The sequence below is a fragment of the Biomphalaria glabrata genome, chromosome 8 (genome assembly GCF_947242115.1).
Source record: "Biomphalaria glabrata chromosome 8, xgBioGlab47.1, whole genome shotgun sequence".
Taxonomy (NCBI): Eukaryota; Metazoa; Mollusca; class Gastropoda; family Planorbidae; genus Biomphalaria; species Biomphalaria glabrata.
Genome location: NC_074718.1, coordinates 11,684,302 through 11,705,458, shown reverse-complemented (window position 1 = coordinate 11,705,458; position 21,157 = coordinate 11,684,302). Strand labels below are relative to the sequence as shown.

At 36.3% G+C, this 21,157-nt stretch overlaps 1 protein-coding gene across 4 annotated transcripts in view; it reads right to left on the bottom strand.

Moving 5' to 3' along the window:
- LOC106060842 (uncharacterized) overlaps positions 1–21,157 on the bottom strand; it is a 149,603-nt gene that overhangs the window by 11,251 nt on the left and 117,195 nt on the right. For 3 of the 4 annotated variants that reach the window (XM_056037577.1, XM_056037578.1, XM_056037579.1), the window contains exons 10-19: positions 19,392–19,528; positions 18,013–18,232; positions 16,323–16,400; positions 15,439–15,546; positions 14,567–14,702; positions 14,001–14,194; positions 12,710–13,286; positions 11,669–11,830; positions 11,068–11,199; positions 9,766–10,961 (exon numbers count right to left, since the gene is read on the bottom strand). In XM_056037577.1, the coding sequence (XP_055893552.1) occupies positions 9,766–10,961; positions 11,068–11,199; positions 11,669–11,830; positions 12,710–13,286; positions 14,001–14,194; positions 14,567–14,702; positions 15,439–15,546; positions 16,323–16,400; positions 18,013–18,232; positions 19,392–19,528 (2,940 nt within the window). Of the gene's footprint in view, positions 1–7,031; positions 7,047–9,765; positions 10,962–11,067; positions 11,200–11,668; positions 11,831–12,709; positions 13,287–14,000; positions 14,195–14,566; positions 14,703–15,438; positions 15,547–16,322; positions 16,401–18,012; positions 18,233–19,391; positions 19,529–21,157 lie in introns of all 4 variants that reach the window. The other variant, XM_056037580.1, reaches the window with a different exon arrangement.

The window sequence follows — 21,157 nt, the reverse complement described above, 5'->3', positions numbered from 1 at the left end:
CTTATCTTATATAATACAGACGTTACTTCAAAAAAAGAAGATGATTACGTCCTACGCGTCATGCATTTAGTCATGCATATTGACCAATGACTTAAATTCTGCCAAGTCACTGGTTTTCCTGGCTAGCTCAGGCAACCCATTCCATGCTCTAATAGCACTAGGGAAGAAGGAGTATTTGTACAAATATGTCCTAGCATATGGAATGAGGAATGTGCCTTTATCTTTGTGTCTTTCAGAGTATTTTATTAAATTTTGTTTTTGTATTTGAAGATTATGGTTCAGTGTTGATGTATAATTGCTACTTTACTTTTGAGTCTTCTGTCCTGAAGGCTTTCTAAATTTAGTGATTTTACTAAAGGTGTTACTCTAGTCAAATGTGAATATTCGTTTGTTATGAATCTCACTGCTCTATTTTGTGTCTGTTCCAGTTTCTTTATGTTTTCTTGAGTTAAGGGGTCCCAAACGGAGGATGCATATTCTATTATTGGCCTAACCAAGGTTAAATAACATTTTAGTTTTATGTTCTTATTTGATTTATAGAAATTTTTTAAAATAAATCCTAATGCTTTGTTTGTGTGCTACGCCTATAGATCTAGAAACACTAGAATAATAAAGTTACAAGTTACACCCCAATTTTTTATTTGTTCTAGCCATGAATACGATTGCAAGAATCCTGGCACATAGAAAAGAAAAAAAAATCGCGCTTCCTTTGTTAACACGCCCCCCACTTTTTTTTTTCCAAAGAGTGACGGCAAGTTAATCAGCAAAAATACATTTTTTCAACATCATATTATACCCGGGAATAAAATTTAAAAAATTCCCTGATCTTCAGGAGCTCTGAGTAACAGGTTTCTTTAGGAAAGAACTTGTTAAAAAACGGCAAAAGCTATAACTTATCATTTTTTTTTCTTCTCTGTATGAATGAGCCTGTAGACACCAGAGTAAATAAGTCGGACATTTTCACACAGGCCAATGCCTGCCAGACGAATGAGTCGACAAAAAGAAAAACATTTCCTTTTACCCCCAGCATGGCCTCAGCGTGGCGCCTCCGGTAGAAACGTCTGCCCGGGAAAGCAGACAGACTAAGAACGAGATCGAACACATCCTCCAGTGGGCTACCACAGTTCTACTCTAGCCAGTGTACTAGCACGTGGTGAGTATGAAAGAAAGACTTGCTAACTTGTCTAGTCCGTCGCACTGTTCCTCAGTGGGGACCATACGGGCGGTGATGGTTCCTCCACGGAACGCGTCGGTACAGCATAGGGATACGAAGTGTCCCCTCGTGGACTAGGCCTCCGGCCTCGCGTGACCTTGGCTCAAGGGACCGTGACCCATGAATAAGCAGATGTGATTAAATGAGCTGATGGGTGCCTCCAGACAGGGAGGTCGGTGAAGAGCCAATCCTTTTTTCTGGCTACGAGGTAAATCCTTGCCCGGGTCTAAGGTTCACACAAGGGATTTATCTACAGCCCTTTTAGACATTTCGAGGTAACTCCATCTGCCACGCAGTTCCTCACTGGGGACATTCGGGAGGCGATGGCCCTCTCAGATAGTGGAGGTACCCAGATGTGGCCCAAGGAGTCGGGTCTCACGATTAAATGATCATCTAGTTTTAATTCCATTTGTTAGGGAACCCACGGTTGGTGAAGAGCCTTCTCTAATTTCTGTCCTCTAGGTGAAATCTTTCCCGGTTGTCAAGGCTCATAATAGGGCGCAATCTCAACCCTTATTGTCACTTATTGAAGCAACCCAATATAGCTCATTTCTGAACATTATATATTAAATATTTTAAGTTTCAGTTTAGGTCTACATAAAGACATCAATCTCTTGTTAATGCATGAAATATGTTTTAAACTGAAATATATTTTTAACAGCTACTTTAAAAAAAAAAGAGGTGAATTCCCCTATGGGCGCATAGGTTAAGGCCTAAAAAAATAGAAAATGTCTCTATTTGTACCGAGATCTCCAGACTAGGCTTAGCACAAGTACAGATAAGAGTTTTAAAGGACAGTTTCAGTGTGAAGGAACACATGCAAATAGTACACAACCAAGATAAGGAATACAATAAAACCGTCAGAGAAAATACAAGGGAAACACTAGAGAACTATGAAGCACAACTCAAGACCTGAGACAATAGTTGGTCTACCAACATTCTCACAACTTCTCTATGTCTCTTTGCTAGGGATGTCTAAGAATAAAGTTAACTAGCGGCCTGCGGGCCTTTTGCGTATTACTGATCAAGTGGATTGGATTTAAGATACGTGAAAACGGGTTTACCCGATTAGTTAAAAACGTTTCATTCTTTAATATTTTAACAGAGATAAATTTAGGTATTTTGTATGTTAAGGGCCCCCTCGGTTTTTGAAGGGACATTAAACCCAGGCTACGGTTTTCTCCATGGTGAAGTCTCATCAAGATTGGTCATCATCATCATCATCATCACTCCATTTGAGTGAGGGCTTAAAAAACAAAGTAAAAGTAAAGTTCCCCTTTCAGACCTTGTGGTCTATAGGGCAGATGATGTAAAGGGCATCTGATTCTGTGGCCTACGGTTAACAGGATGTCATGCGGCCAGCACAACGATCAACCGCCTTTACTTTTCCCCAACTAATGTCAGGTCAGCCTCCACCACGGGGAAGTGCGGTCAGGGCGCCTCATGCGCTCCCAGACTCCACGGGCTTTTTGGGACTTGTCCCAGCACTAAAACCAATTTTCCATTTTTTGAATTATAGCCAGAGCATGATGAAAACGTAAGCCTTTTCAGTGGGTGCAATTTGCACTCCCTGGTTGGCCAAGGAGTCTGCAATAGTGTTGCCAGTCACACCTAAGTGACTCGGTACCCACTTCATTATTACAGGGGTACCATAGCGTTGCTTTATGTGGTATGAAGCCATGATGATAGTGTCGATATTGGGGGACCATGGTCCAGGGCTTTGCAAAGTCTGTAGTACAGATTTTGAGTCAGTGACCACAACAATCTGTGTTGCCCTCAAATGTCCCTCGCCGAGTTGAGAGTCAATGACTTTTAAGGCTTCACAGACTGCCATGGTCTCCGCATCAAAACTGCAAACACTACCACATGGTCCAAAGATTTTGACTGAGTGAGAGCCAAAAAAGTCGATGTAGGCTCCATAGCCTGCTCTTCCAGTATCTATCGATGCCAACCCATCAGTATATGCAAAAATAGCACTGGGCTTGAAGGCATTAATGGTCTCCAGTGCTAGAATTTGAAGGTCGTTAGATGAACGACTTAGCAAGTTTGGTCAAACGGTTTTAATTTCTATGCTGGACATACATACAAACATACATACTGCTTACATATTGCCTTATATATTAGATAGCAGTGGTGCAACATCTATGGTACAAAGGGTTTCATTACAACTGGGCCCACCACCAACTGTAGCCCAAAAGGGGTCGTGTAAAGAAAAAAATGTGTTGACTTTAAGAAATTAAAAGTGTTTAAAATTCTAACACAATTTTCTAAAAACCCTTGTATATAAATATTGTTCTACACTTACATTTCTGGTATATTTACCACAAGACAAAGGAATTAAATCAATGTAAACATTACTGTAGAACGAAAACCATTAAAGGGAGATTATTTTTAAAATTGTCAGTGCAACGCTTCAATAAATTCTAACGTGTTTAGATTTTTAAATATTATTATTTTAAATAATAATAATAATAATAATAACAGTGATAATGAATGTAATGATTGATATGTAAACAAAGTGAAAGTATTTTACTAGATGTAAACATGTTTGTTTTTATTTCAGTGTTCTATCTCTTTCTTTATAAGTATTTTATATATTTACCAGTTGGTAGACGTGAATTCCTATTACAATTCAACAGTAATTCTAATTCGTACATGAAAAAAAAAAAAATACATCGTAAGCTAAAATTCTATGGCCATATTACAAGGTCTTCGGGGCTCGCAAAGACCTTCCTTCAGGGAACAGCACTAGGAAAAACAAGAAGAGGCAGACAGAGAAAGCGATGGGAGGACAACATAAAAGAATGTGTACCTTATGTATTGTCTACATGTGTACATTACCTATTGTGTACATTACGTATTGTCTACATGTAGGTACATTACGTAATGTCTGTCGTATGAGATGTTTTCTAGGAAACGTACTGTCATTAGATACTGCTCGGCTTAATTTGGCTTCAGTCAAATTCAGCTTACCGGATGGCGGTAGGGGGGGGGGAGTTAACGTCGTATTGCTGAGCCCACGGCTAGCTACGCCACTGGTTTATACATCTAGATCTATAAGCAACATGTTTCAAATTTAAAAAAGGAAAAGGGGGAAAGCGACTTTGCCATAAACATCGATTATAGTTCAATGCATACACATAAAGCATGTTGGAAGGAAAGAAAGGTGATAAGTGAAAGACCAAAGCTACATGGACCTACTAATAGATGGACCTACTAATAGGTCATCAACTGACTGAACCTATTTACTAAGTAATACATGATTAGTCTTACCTTTCGAAACATCCTGTCAACAACAACAACAACAACAACAGAGATCACCTAGAACCAGTAACATTACACTTCCTGCTCTCGCCAACCTAAACTGGCTTCTGAGGGTGACACTTAAATGTTCCCTTTACCTGGTTTCATTCCCTCCCCCCACCCCCCTTTTCCACTCGTCGCATCGGAGCGGAGAAAAGAACTGCAAAGAAAGACTTATTTTTATACAACCTACACAACAGCTGTGGGGGAGGGGGGTTTATGATGTGTGGGTGTGGATATGTGTAAGAGACATATTTTATTTCCTATATATCTTTAGCTGTGCATGGTTTCCTAAGCCGTATGTGTGTAGAAACAGATATGACATGGTTACTGAAGCTGTCACAATTGAGTTGTTTTAAAACATAGAATATAACGACACTCATTAGTTGTTAGATAACAATGTCTGCTGTTTAACTTGGAAACTGGTCATACACAAGAAAGTCAACGAGAGACCCAAAAGTGTTCTAATACCTACACATAAAACATTATAGATCCTAGAGTTCAATTCGTTTATGAGATTGCTTGTTAAAACTTCTACAACAGTTTAATGCTAGTCTTGCCTAGATCTTTAACAATGGCAGCGGTAAAGAAAAGTTCTGACAGCACTCATCCTATAGTTTGAAGAAAACAGCAGCATTTAAAATATAAGTCTTTATAAGTTGTTGACATACAATGTCTACTCAGTATACAGTGGCGTAGCTAAGGTGGGGGGGGGGTGAGAATTTGAAAATCCTCCCAGTCCCCACTGGGGGGGGGGCAAATGAGAGTTTTTACATTAGATATTACGCAAAATGCAGGGGCCCCAAAAAGAGTTGAAGACTCCCAGGTTTTCAAATGATTGCTAATTCCTAGTTACGCCACTGTCAGTATATTACAGGCTTGGGCGTTACCATCTTGATGATACATTTAAATTATACCCATTATTTGTTTTGTTTGTAGTTCTACTCTATGACACGCTATAAAACGTCAGGAGCAATAAAACACTGTTCAGCGATAACCTAAAGTAAGAACAAGTTTCAAAGACCTAAAAGTGTTTCGGACGTCACGGCCTAGTTAAGCGTGAATGTTAACTTGTTTCCCATTACAAACTACGGCCACAGTTTCCATGAAAAATAATAGAGCATGTTTCCAGTTACTAAAGCCAGACTAGTCTTCACCATTTGTCAAAGTTTTGATGATAGAAATCTCTTCACTATTTAACTTATGTGAGTAAATGTGTACGCTGCTGTACAAAGTAAAACCATCTACATATATCACTTCCAGAATTAAACAACTGCATCTATAATAATCTGTAGATAGTAAAAATATCATAGCTGTCAGAGGTTATAGGTCAAAGTGGTCACATGGGTCTCATGTGTCTAATTTAAACAATTCATGAATAAATCAGGAGTTCAATTAGAAAATGATGAGTGTCAACACACACACACAAACAAGCAACAGAAAGAAAACTAAAAAAAAAAGCTTATCAAAGGGAAGGAACCGCTAAGTACTGCCATTTTTCTGAAAATTACGGAAATTATCTCCCTTTCTGCTATATAGAACAAAATTTATTAATTAGTACTCAATGATTAACTAATTGGTTAATTTTTGTTTATTGATTCGGGTATTGTTATCGACTATGAATAATTATGCAAAGTTTCAACTTGATCCGAGAATGGGAAGTGGGAGAAATAACGTGTGAAAATGTAATAAGGGGACTAAATCTAAATCTATCTATCTATCTATATATATATATATATATATTTAGTCCCCTTATTACATTATATATATATATATATATATATATATATATATATATATATATATATATATATATAACGTTTTTTTTACCGGCACCTATTTTTTTTTTTACAAAAAGGCACTGCATATATATAAATCATTAATCCCTTACCATTAACTAACTAATCGTTCACATTTTTTTTGATCGATTCATGTCATGTCAGGTTTAATGAATAATTGTGTAAATTTTAACTTAATCCGAAAATGGGAGAAAAAAACATGCTCAAACTTTTGACCAGACACACAGACAGAGTGATTTGATAATAGGTTGGTACAAAGTTGTTTCAATCAAATTCTAAACGAGAAAAGAAAAAAACCTATATAGATCTACTTGAGAGAGATCTGCAATACATTTAAAGGGCTTAAGACATTCTTCCCCTTAAGGAAATGACCTGGTCCAGAGCTTCTCAACTTGACATAATGCTGCACTTTGTTTTAGTTTTTTTTTGATAGTACGTGTAATTTAGAAGTTTCATTTTAAAAATGAAATAGTAAGCCATCACAAATGTGTTTATTTAACCAATACATTTCCCAAATTAGACTACAAAGGGGAAACAATACCAGAAGTTGCAGTGACAACACACAGTCATGCAAAGTGGCTACATAGGTCATCCAGTTGGACTACTCTCAAAGCAACACTGTGTAGTATATAGAGTGAGTGAAGCATGCAACCAGTCACCAAAGTCTATCAACTATATCAAGACAGCCAAGGGATTAAAAAAAAAAAAAGTTCTACCTTGAATGATCATCACTGAAATATATATATACAATGAAGACATTAGTTACATCATGTCATTATAGTCACAATTCACAGTCATCTCTTCAATCTTATCTTACTCAACTCTAATCACTGTTTACTGATGATGTAAATAGGCTATTTAGATTGGCAGCTTGAATGAAATGCACAAAGACAAACAATACACATGCTCCTCAAGTCTGTACTTCATATTTGATTTAACCAAAAGCCAATCCTTTTTTTTTTTTTTTGTTGTAGTTTAAATTAAATGCCAAACTGAAGGGCATAAAGACAACTCAAAGCTTATGTTCATAAACAAGTCAAACATAGAAACTATTTTTAAAACAACAACCAAGCTTATATTGAGTGTGACATTGTATCAATTAGTTTGAATCACAATGTCATTAATTTTTAAATAGATCTAGAGTTCTAGGCTAACATTTGTGGATTTCAAATATCTGTATTATTTGTTTTTGTTCAGCCCAACTTTCATACTGAGAGAATGTTCTGTGTGCTGTGATCCAATCACTTTTGTAAACCAGTTTGGGATGGATTGGGGGGGGGGGTCAAAAGCTATTAAAAATAAAAAAAGAAAGTTGCTTGAGTTAGAATTCGAGCTCTAGCCTCCAGGATGGAAGGCAGACAAATAAGCCACTGAACTATACAATTACTTATAAAAAATAAAAGGCTTAATAATATAAAAAGTCTTTACTTTAAAACTTTTAACCAATGACCTAATTCTCTACAAAAGATTTATTTCACCTTAGCTTAGTACATTTCTACATAAAACAAAACTAATTACAACTAATTAATTAACTGATTGGTTAATTTTCTGATTGATCTATGTCATGGACAAGGAATACTTGTGCAAGTTGATAGAAACTTGGTTTAAAAAAAATCAAGGATAAACTTTTTTTTTCTTTGTGTTGTTGCAGAGGAACCTTCAAACCTTGTGCTCACTTTTTTTGTTAAAGTTACCCATTCAATATCTACAGTATGTAATGAATATAAAAGTAGTATATATGAATCTCTAATGAGCCATTATTATATCAGGTAGTGTATCTTTCCCACCATCTCCATTTCCCCACGGATGTATGTAAACATTAGCTCTAGACTGATAGACAAATGAAGGTCAGGGGAGACTGTAGATACACTCTGACATCTGTTTGATCAAACTATGACAGACTCTACTACAGAAACTAAAGAAAACTTTAGATTAAACTTCCTTAGTAAATAGTAACGGGTGCATAAAATACTGGTCTTAATGTTTGAGATAGATACACAGTGAGTTGATCATGTATTTACACTAGAATAACATTACTTCCAGTCATGTTCAGAGCTTTTAAGAGGATAGCACTTTTCTGTCAACAGGAATTTTATAAGTCACAATTGCATATGCATATATATTACTTTAATCATTGCCTGCTTGAAGTGAATGTCACAAACTGTAAAAAAAAAAAAGAGTCACCCCCTTAGCCAACTTTATATCTGATATATAGAGCTGGTAACAATGGCTTCCTAATATATCTGGTAGAAATGTAAAGCTACTGAGCAACCACAGAGAAAAAGAACTACCCCATCCACACAATCAAGTTGTGTCAGGGGTAGATAACATGGACATGGACTAAATGTGGACAGTAAAATATTCAAAGACAAGATAAATACTACAATAGTAATAAATCAAGCTGAGATATTGGTGGCTAATTAATAGGAATGGAAGATATACTGATGAGCTGATGTCAATAATACAACTTATTTAGTATATATGACAACATTGGTGGGTGGTTGTATACTGATGAGCTGATGTCAATATATGTCAACTTATTTAGTATATTTGACAACATTGGTGGGTGGTTGTATACTGATGAGCTGATGTCAATAATACAACTTATTTAGTATATATGACAACATTGGTGGGTGGTTGTATACTGATGAGCTGATGTCAATATATGTCAACTTATTTAGTATATTTGACAACATTGGTGGGTGGTTGTATACTGATGAGCTGATGTCAATAATACAACTTATTTAGTATATATGACAACATTGGTGGGTGGTTGTATACTGATGAGCTGATGTCAATAATACAACTTATTTAGTATATTTGACAACATTGGTGGGTGGTTGTATACTGATGAGCTGATGTCAATAATACAACTTATTTAGTATATATGACAACATTGGTGGGTGGTTGTATACTGATGAGCTGATGTCAATATATGTCAACTTATTTAGTATATTTGACAACATTGGTGGGTGGTTGTATACTGATGAGCTGATGTCAATAATACAACTTATTTAGTATATATGACAACATTGGTGGGTGGTTGTATACTGATGAGCTGATGTCAATAATACAACTTATTTAGTATATTTGACAACATTGGTGGGTGGTTGTATACTGATGAGCTGATGTCAATATATGTCAACTTATTTAGTATATTTGACAACATTGGTGGGTGGTTGTATACTGATGAGCTGATGTCAATAATACAACTTATTTAGTATATTTGACAACATTGGTGGGTGGTTGTATACTGATGAGCTGATGTCAATAATACAACTTATTTAGTATATATGACAACATTGGTGGGTGGTTGTATACTGATGAGCTGATGTCAATAATACAACTTATTTAGTATATTTGACAACATTGGTGGGTGGTTGTATCTTGGGTAGAAACTGAACATGTATGATAGTAATGCAATAAAACTAAGATTTATTGACTTCTTACTTGATTCAACAGAGAGCTGCTGACTGGTCTGAGAGATGGTCTATGCAGACCTAGAGCATCTCTGACCACAGGATGACCAGTCTTATCTTTGACTGAAACGTCTGCAGTTGAAGATGTTGCTTTAGCTTCCTTCAGCTCCCAGTTGCTGTCTGCTGAGGAGGTCACACGATCACTGTCAGAGTCTCGTCTAGTGAAGAGTCTGGTCAGAGAGTAGCCTGGCTCAGAACTCTTGGACTTGCTCCGATTTAATAAGAAATCCCTGTAGTCTTTCAATTTAGCTTTCAAGCTAGCAAAACTGTCTGAGCTACTAAATGCGTCCTTGCTGGAAGAATGACCTGAAGACGTCTCAGGCCTGGACTCAGAATGAGATCTTCCCCTAAGAGTTTTGGACTCCTTTGAAGGTTCCAGACTTTGACTTAGACTTCTGCTGGAAGAATGTCTCAGTCTTAAGGATGAGCCACGACTAGAGAAGTTGACCACAGAGTTGAAGGTCCGAATACTGCTGGAGGACGAGAAAGGGAAGTCTGACTGACCAGATGTGAGGTCCAGTGAGGAGCTTCGTTGGTGCAAGCCTGACATGGCAGCTGAAGGTGTGTCATGACTCAGGTTGCTAAGGAGGTCAGGAGTGAAGTTTGGAAGAGACTGAAGAAGTGAGTACAGTTTCTGTGAAACAGTGGCTGGGGACTCACCGCTGATGCTTATATCACTCTGTGCAGTGGCCACATTCAAGTCAGGGGGAGGGGAAGGCTTAGTAGAGTTTTTCTCAATATTATTTTGATTGGCATCCAGAGACTTACTCCTGTACTTGCTATCCAGCTGGTCACTGGATTTCTGCATGAACTTCAGGTCCAGTGAGGATGAACGCTTATGCCTACTAACTGTCTTACTTTTCAGCTCTGTCGTGGGTTTGACCTGATTTGAGTTCAGCGTTACCACTGAGAAGTCTTCACTGAGTGGTGTTGTGCTTGTTGGAGGGGGTGGAATGATAAGATAAGATAAATCGTTATTCGCTGGGTTAGACTGCAATGGTAGGAAGTGGTCCTTAGTGCCCTTGGAGTCTGTAGATGGTGGTGGGGGTGGAATGGTGAACTGAGCAATGAGGGCATCAATGTCATCATCCAGGAAATCTGGACAGTTCCCAATACTTGCTGACCTTTCAAGTCGGCTGAACTTCACAGCAGATCTTGGTCCATCAACTGAAGAGACGATAATAAAAGATTAATTACAAGCAAAAATTTGGCTTTGACATTTAACTGACATTTTGGACATGTTTCTCTTGGTTTAGTTAAAGAAAAACATTACCTGAGTCATTCCTGGAAGATGAAGAGAGTGAAGTGTTAGATGAAAATGTTGGTGGTGGACAATTGGCTAGCTCTGTGAAGTCTAGAATGGAATCTGTGTCTGGGGTCTCGGGGGGTGGGAAATTTGTTAAATCTGAAGATAGTATGTTAATGTTTAGAAAGTTAAACAGAAAATTGTCTAAGACATAATACAAGGGTGGACAAATGAAGGTGACAAACAACAAACCCTCATCTAGTTAAAGATATTAAGGTAAATTATTAGGCAGTGCTCATAAAAAGTTGTATCATAATATATGTTTCAAACCATCTGATAAACTTATGATTTAAAGATTCTTTTTCAGGGTATAGATTTAAAAAAAAAACACATTATTTTCATTCAAATCTAAACTAATAAAAATATTTGAAATAACTTTTCAGGAAAACAAAACTAAGAGAATGGGGGAAAACAATTTCAGCAATCTGTATCCTTCTTCATTCAAATGCAAGTACATAAACATTATAATTGTGCTCTCAACCTCCATGATTTAGCTTAATGTTGGGTCACATATGAAAAGTGAAGGTAGGAACACATTTCTCTAGTCTCTCTAATTGTCCAGACTTACCAATGATGTCTGGGTCATAATACAACCGCTGACCAGTGTAGCCATCAGCAGAGTAAAGAGAGCTGAGTTTTCCTACAGCTTCAACAGGACTTGTGTCCAGAAGGCTGTGGACATCTGAATTGGCAAGCACATCTGGACTATGGAGGCCAAAACTTTGGTGATCTGTTTATAGAAATACAGGTTTTCATCATTTTTTGTTTTATAGAAACACAGGTTTTTATAAGTTGTTTAAAATGTTAAGATAGATGTAAATAGAAGATGAAATAAATATTTTGAATGAAAATATTCAACTAAAAAGCAAGACAAAAAATATAGAGAAAAACACAATTTTAATACATGTGCGACATAATGGCACATTTTAATTGATTGAAATGAAATAGTTGAAGGCAAAGCATAATTTTGGATGCAGCAATAAGTGTTTTATTGTGTTCCTACAATTAGGTTAAAGGTAAACAATAATTATTTCCACTGTAATTGTTTTTTTTTTGTTTTTTTTTACTTACAAAAAATGCATATAAAATTGTGATATGCTTAAACACTGGTATAATTGAGAAAAATGAAAAAAAAAATTTTTTTTATTTCTAAGTACTATTTTCTCCTAACCCTATTTATTGTCTACAAAAAAGGGATCATGGAATAAATCTTAGCATGGATAAGGTATTCTGGTAATAGGAATATAATCTAATGGTATCAGCTACATAAAAGATTGGTGAGGCAATCACTTTGCATGATTTTGGACTTTCAAGAAAGATGACCAGAAAAGTAAAAAATATTTAAAAGGTGAGCTGCCAAATATACTCAAGTAACCAATTTACATAAAAACTATCCATTTGTATTGTAATTTTTTTAAAAATCATACAAATATTCAAGTAATCTCTTTACTTGTCAAAAAATGGCATGATATAATAATTTTGGCTCCATATTCATACATTTAGTCCATATGAGTCAAATAATCTCAAAGAGTCAAATAATCTCAAAGTTTATGTAAAATGTATGTACTAATTATTTCAATAAAAATAAAAGCATAAAACTAATACCTACCCAACTCAACAGATAGATGTGCATTCATCAACTTCTTTTTAGCAGGACTCTCTCCTGGTGTGCCCCCACTGTCAGTGTCATCACTCTCAGGGTCCAGGCCACCATTCAACCAAGGTCCAGCCAGACCAGAACTTGGATGCTGGACAAAAGACAATGGTGATGGTATCCTTCTGTTGGCACTCTCTGGCAGAAGTGCTTGCCTCTCACTGGCCTCGCTGTCTAACAAGCTACTGTCATTGCTACCTGCCCCTGCCCCCAGGCTGTACTTTCTGTTAGGGGGTGTACCGTTGTGAAGGGTGGTCTCAGTCTTGGGAGACTGGCTCAGCTGAGGGTCTGACTTTGCATTGACTAGAGGCTGTCCCCTCCTGCCAACTGGGCTGGCTTGGAATGTGACAAGGGAAATAGGGGACGGAGGTTTGTATTTGAAAGGGTCTACTTTCTGAGTATAAGGGTTCTCATTGGTATCAAGCCCTCTGAACGATGTGACTTCTTCTTCAAAAACACTGCCAGCAGAAGCCAATTTGGCAATGTGAGATGCACTGAGCATATCAGTTACTGAAAGTTTACTTTTTTCCCCCTGGGGATATTAAGAAAAATTCATGTAAAAAAAAATATTACTGAAACTTTAATATAAGGCTTTGGGTTCAAATGAAATCATGTTTAAAATTAATTGAGAAATGAAACATTTTATTTTTTAGAGAAATGAACAAGGGTTACAAGTTACATGGTAATATATCCCTCTAACAATGTTATTTTCAAAAGTTACCTGTGGACAATAGTTAATAAGCAAATTATGTGGCCAGCATAAAGATCAACCAGTTTTACTAGGCCAAACACAAGAGGGCTAAGTGAATACCAGTCTTCTTCAGATTTAGAGAACCATTGGTCTGAAGTGAAGTAAGTAAAGTTACTCTTTCAGACCTTGGAATCTATAGAGCATCTGTTTCTGTGGTCAACAGTTAACGGGCAGGGTGTCATGTGGCCAGCACAACAACCAACCGCCTTTACTTTCCCCAACAACAGTCAGGTACCCATTAGAGCTGTGACGCCCTAAAAATCCTAATATTCACAGAGATTCGAACTTAAGAACTTCAGAAGCAAAACACTTAACTATTCTGTCACTGCGGCTGTAATGGTGTGAAGGTCAATAAGCAATTAATAAACTAGGACATTTTTCTTTCAGCACTGACACATTTTCTTCATTTAAAATTCTGTAATCTGCCCACCATAAGGTTGAGTTCTAACAGCTATTTCTATCTTTTTAAATGTCACAATCAGTTCAATCAGTTACCTCGATCATATTTCCTGAATTATCATTTTTCCCAACCTCCTGGTACTTAGGAGGTCCTTTGGACAGATCAATAATTTTATCTTCATCATCAGAACCATCCCTGTTGTTTTCTGGGTTGACTACTTCTGACACCAGATCCTCAGGATAAGCCCAAGAGGAGCGAAGTACTCTGTGTTGATCACTGTATGCTGGGACTGAAATGATTTCCATACAAAATCTTGTTAATGTATATGAATATGTGGAAATTTTTTTTCTCCCAAAACACAATTAAACTAACAAATTTAGTTTTGCACACACACACAAATTATAGCAGATTCTGTTAGCCACTATAATATTTTCCATTTTGTTTATGACAGTGAAGAAGACATCTGTACATAACACAAATTATTGTAAACAACTGTTTGAAAATATTGGAATAAATTTGAATTAGCCTATACTTTAGGCCTGAATAAGAAAGAATAATCAAGAAAACATAAAATGATGCTTGCATTCAAGTCAGTGGTCAAATAAAATAAAAACAAAATGTATGTAAGTAAAAGACAAACAAAATAGACCATAGTACTTACCATCAGGATCAGAAGTATTTTTACCAATGGTCTTTTCAACTATCTGCTTGTCTCTGTCTACAAAAATGTGATAGTATCCTTCTAGCATGAGGACAAAGTTTTGGGCATCCACTGTCAGCAGGCCTAGCCCTATTGTCTGACAGAATACAATGTAATATAGTATAGATAGAGTTAGAAGTGGATACTTACTTTCTGCTAATGTCCATCACACACACAAAAAACAACCCAAAAATCTTTACAAATGTTTTTTTTTAAGAACCAATAAGTTACTCTTAAAAAAAAAAGTACATTTGCTTAAGTAGAAGAATCTTAAAATTCTAATGTAGATTCATTTCAGATAAAATGATGATTACATCATGTAATGAAATCTATGGTGGTAGGAAATGTATAGAGGTGACATTTTTACATCCGATCAAAAAGTTGATGATTTCAATGGCTTGAATACATTGTTTTTACAAATTTCACAGTCATAATTAACTCAAAAGCAGTGAGATAAGGATGATGAGTTATTCACTTAGTTTTGTCAGCCAATGCATGAATCTTGAGGCACAGTTTCCTCCTAAATTAAGGAAAATTGTACGCTTCATCCCTACATGAGAACATTATTAAAAGAAGGATGGAATCAATACAAGTGATTCTCAGCCAGATGCGTAGCTAGGGTGGGGGAAGGGAGGTTGATAATTTGAAAATCACCTCAGCCCCCACTTGAGGATGGCCCCCAAATGAGTGTTTTTTACATTAGATATAAAAAGTTATGCAAAATGCAGGGCCCACCAAAGAGTCAAGCACCCAGGGCCCCCAAGTGATGTCAAATTCCTAGCTACGCCACTGTTCTCAGCCATTAAAGACACATTTGTTGACAATAATCTTACATCTACTTGAGTAGCAGTCTTGACCTTCAGATCAACCCTCTGCATATTCTCTCCTTCCTTGGTGACTTTGATCAGCTCTATCTGGTTGAAGTCTGCTAGCTGTGTCAACTAGGCATTCAGAAAATTGATGAAAGAAAAATGTCTACATTTATCTCAATTTGAATTTTTTTTTAAAAGAGTGCAATTAAATAAACAATTCTAAGTGTGAAAGGGTTTAATCCACAAAAGTGGAGTGAGGCAGGAGACATTTTTGTAACCACCAGTTTAGAGCCCATGGATTTTAATGGCTTGACCCTTCATTAGTCTCCAGTGTGGCCGCTGATAGTTTCAGCAAAAGCTGTAGACCCTGACAGATGCAGACCTGATGAGCAAGCAAGTACCATGTCAATCAGAGTTCAGCATGTCCCCCAAACCTACCACCAGCGGACTTCTGCACTAGCAAGTGTGACAGTGTGTCAGGAAAGTCAGAGGCTCCCGCAATGTTAGCCCTTTTTGGAACACCCTGACCACAAGGGAGTGAACTTACTCCATTTACCAGGGGACAAGGAGGTCAATGAGCACTACAAAAAACAGCGGGGATTCTGTCCAGGCCTTTTTGTAAGAGAGGATTTGAACCTCTCAAGCCCACAATCAAATGGAGTTTGATGATGAGTGGTGAAAGGACAAGTTTCTTTATAAACATAAGTATTAAGGTGAAAATATCTTTTATACAATTATCCAATATTTATTAAGTGTTAATTATAATTAAACTTCTATATTTAGGCTTAATCCAGTTATTCTTATTCTCTAAAATTTGCCTAATGAAAATTACATTTTATCAAAAAAAATATTTTAATATATGAATGTAGCATGACAGTTTTAATAAAATAAAATAAAAAACTTACAGTATAAGATTTGATGTTTGTGACTACACTAACACCAGCCTTTGGACCCACCAGTACCATAGCTTCAGACTTCTGATCCTGAAATAAAAAATTGATTGATTTTTTTTTCAAATTTAAAGCACATTTTGTCACATTTGTTAAGTTTGGAATCTTTTTTGTTGTTGATCCCTTATAACCATTGGTTGAATTATCCCCCTTTAGTTATGGCTAATCATAAGGGATGAAAAACAACAAAACAAACCACTTTCCACTAATATTAGAAAAAGGCTCAGTGTCAAAATTTGTTTTGGAGAGTTGTCTCCCCAGATTACAAGACATGCAGATTTGGAGATGCCTCTATGTCAGCATTTCATGTGTCAATCTAGTCATGCATGTTAAACAATGACTTAAACTCTGCTAAGTCATTGGTTTTCCTGGCTAATTTAGGCATCCCATTCCATTCTCTAATGGCACTAGGGAAGCACTTGCACAAATTTGTTCGAGCATATGGAATAACAAAAGTGCTTCCATCTTTGTGTCAATCTGAGTATTTCATTAAGTTTAGTTTTTTGTATTTGTAAGTTATGGTTTAGTGTTTTACGTATTATTTCTACTTTACTTTTTATTCTTCTGTCCTGAAGTGTCTTTAAGTTTAGTGATTTTACTAATGGTGTTATTCTAATCAAATTTGAATATTCGTTTGTTATAAATCTCAATGCAGTATTTTGTATTTGTCTCAATTTGAACACACTGAAGAAAGACTGAGCATAAACAATATTCCTAAAGTTTAATGCTTTCAATCTCAGGTCAATAAAACAAGTAGTTTGAACTAACAACTTCTAAATTGCTTGTAGAATTACAATAATAACTTGAGTAACATAAAGTATTGTGTTGAATAAAGCAAAGTGAAGATACAGATGATTAATAAATATCTATCAAAGAAAGCTGAACACTGCATAGTCCTGAAACAATGACCTTCAAATCTATCTATACATTCCTTATATAGTCTTCTTCTTCTCTCTCATTCTCATTTTTATATTGGAGCGTTCAGAGGACTAGACCAATATATGAGATGAACTGTGCAGTGGTTTCCAAATCAGGGAGCTCTCCATATAGTTTTCTTTCTATTAGGGTGTTTTGGGGCCAGTGTCTTGTACGGGCCTCTTGGTAAAGAATGCAGTTTTGAAGGACATGGTCAGCATTCTCTGGTGACAATCCATATGGACATATTTCACTGGTTCCAATTTTGAGCCTCTGGAACATACGTTGTCTCATTCTGTTGTGTCCGGTTCTGGGGCGAAACTTATATTGTAGAATACCAAGACTTTTGTGGAGTGTCATTGTAAGTCTTTTCTTTAAGCTTCTTAACTTTTATCTCTCAATCCTTCTATATACATCTGGGACATGGGTTTTATAAGACTAAGACTTCTTGAACACTTTCACCAAAGATGCTTGTGCTCCATCATGGACATATGATGGCAAGACTGTAAAACAAACAGCTATGTTTTTGCAAATGCCAGTTTGGACAGTATAAGGGGACTTCTTATGTATTGACAGTCCATAGTTGATATAATTATTGCTCTACCAGCTTTACACCACCATGTAATGTGAAATTCACCCCAATGCTTTTAATATTGACTGCCATTTTACACAAAAATAAAAAAAAAGTGCTATAGAAAATCAAACTTTACAAAAACAACAGACTACTGACCAGAAGGGTGACCATGAATACCCGTGATCCAAATGTCTTCAGCTCAGAGATGATCTTCATGTAATGAAGTTTGGCCTGTATAGCTGTCAATTGCTTCTGTCCAGGGGCTGTCAGGCTCTGGTTCATCTTCATGTACTGAGATAACATCTTGCGTAGATCTCTGCTCTTCATACTTTCCATCAGACTGCGGGCCACAAACTTGTCTAGACCAGACGCCTTCCTAAAACATCATATTGACAGATCTTTCCATCAAGGTTTTTTTTTTTAGAGCAGTGTATTGATCATGAATGATACGTACACAAAGTACATTAAATCAAAATTTCTCAGTAAATGATTATTATTTATAAAAACACTCTTTCAAACTATGTGTCTTTTAAAAAATTTCAACATATATTTTGAAAATACTAATTTTCTTTTTTAATTGTATGTTTTTTTAAATATTTATAAATATGTTATAAATCTTTTTTTTATTCAGTAGAAGATTACAATGCCAAAAATTCATAAGACAAAACCGTAAGTTCCATGTTTTCACAAGAATTAAGGTGAACGTTGTACAGAAATAGTTCAAACTTGATGATCATTAGGTTGTCTGTTGCTCTCTGTTGTAGACACATGTACGTACACAGGTGTTGTACATACCAAAGAACAAAGTCTTTGAAAAATTGGGATTCTTTCGAAAGGAACTGTCTTTGGTTTCTATGGAAACCAAAAAATTCTGAGAAACATAATTTTGTTGGTGCATTTACCAGCTGACAAGCATGAATTCCTATTGTAAATGTTTTTTTTATGTCCAACGATGTAATTTTCTGGTTTACTTTAGTGACATAATCTGATAGAACTATAATATCTTTTTTTCCCCAGAGGCACGAATTTAATGCAAGCATTCCTCACATAAAACAAGTTCCAACTCTAAATTTAATTACTTTTTTATAATCCAATTCAGTGAATCTGAGAGGCCCTTAGTAGACCCAATTATGAATGGATTATCAAGACAAAGAAAAAGAAATAACCATCCATCCAAAATGTTACAGCGTTGATTACACTAGCTTCACACACACAAGCACGCACACAGACACAGACAAAATGAATGGATTATGATGACATTTCATGCTATGAGAATTTCATAATTAACTGCTTGTGAGAAATAATCCCATGCACATAAAAAACATTGTTGAATAAGATCACTAATTATAGAGATTCCAACAGAGGTTATCATTCAGACTCACAAATGATCTATGACTGATTTTATTCACACTTGAGTGAACTAGTAAACTATTTATGGCTTGATTTTATTCACACTTGAGTGAACTAGTAAACTATTTATGGCTTGATTTTTATTCACACTGAACTCTAGTGAACTATTCATGGCTTCTACTTACTCTATGGTTTTGATAGAGATCTTGCCCACCATGTGGTTACTGGCAGCATGCTGCTGGATGTGTAAGGCGGCCAACCTGAGAGCAGTGTCATACTTCATATCTGTGGTCAGTCTCTCTTGGACAACATCATTACAGCACTGGAGAGGGGAGAGAACACAGCAGCTCAGACTACACCCAGAGTAAATACAAGTGTCTCAATCAATCAAAGACAAACAAGCAGACAGGCATTCAAACAGGATTTAGACAGGATTTCAGTTCAGGCTGAAGACACCAATACACAGGATGGGAAATGAGTATAAATGAAATGGGCAAGCTTTAAGTGAAGAAAAATAGAGACGAGTTGGCATTGTTTTTTTCTAGCCATTTCTATCAGACTTTATTTCTTTTTTTGGCTTCATAAAAATCTATACAACTATTAGACAAAATGATATTGTGATTCTGATACATGACATTACAAAAGGTCATAAGTTCACCAGCAATCACAGCATTTAGAATGAGATTGAAGCATGGTGAACACATTGTTTAGAGTTGGGCTGCGGTTGGCTGTGTCTGCATGTGCAAGTACTTAGTAGGCATACATTATTTTTGACTTGAATAATTCATTTAACTTAGAGAGGTTTATAAACGAGTATTGTAATTTATAGACGAGTATTGTAATGCTACTCCTTCAGGATGAATGAAATAACAGGCAAGTGATTGTTGTCTAGAAGTATGAAGTGATATACTTGATATTTTGATATTTGCCACATTGGCACAATTTAGGCTATGTCATGCCCAAAGTATAAAGTGACTTTAATGATTTTGCGTGTAGAATATTTGTATGAGACCAACTTGTCTTGAGTATAAAACTGAGTGGTCATTAGTCTTAATAGTTTATTGAGGACATATAAAATGCAGTGTGGGTGAATGACAGGTAACAGGGGTCAAAGTAGGACAAGACTTAAAAGGCATTGAAGGAAGGAAGTTCATGTCATGCGCATCTAGAGTTGCTTCTTGCTTGATGTTTTCTTTTATGCACCATAATGGTTTGTGTGCTAGCTCCTAAGGACGCTCCCATGTTGGCGTCATTGCTTCATTGCATCTGTTGTGCTTTGTTGATGGCGGATCTTCTGCTGGAGTTCTCTTTTGTTGTTTTCTTACCCAGTGTTGGGTAAGTTAGTTTATTTTACTTTCTTCTTCATGTTGTAGCTCTAGAATCGGTGGTATTATAATCTTGTGAATGGCGGTCACAGGAATGCATATTTATCTTGTTCAGGGACGCAGGCTTGGGACTCTGCTGGAGTCAAGCCTGATCTGTAGGCTTTGGTATGGTATGGACCCTACTTGGCTATCATTCATGGCATTGGGTTGTGGGCTTCTTGAGCCCTAATTGAACTGTGGCACTGAACTTAAGGTGTATTATATTTATTTTGAAAAATTTGCATAAACTTGTACTTGACCTTGTAAACGCTATTGGTACTTATTCGTCATTCATGTCATATTACATCATCTATTTATTAAACTGTTGTCTTAAACTTAAACACTTGTTGTCAACTGATATAGGTTAACTTATTACTTGTTTCGTATAATTATATAACCTATTAACTAATAAACTGTCAGGGGGGTTGGAGCAGACAAGCAACGGCAAAATTACAACCCCGACAGGAAGCTAATAATCAGCGTTGAGGTGGGGAACCCGGTGGAACAAGTCATACCCTAGATAGACCTGTAAACCCACCTTGACAGATCACATCCACTTACTCTTTAAAAATCAGTGCTTTGAACAA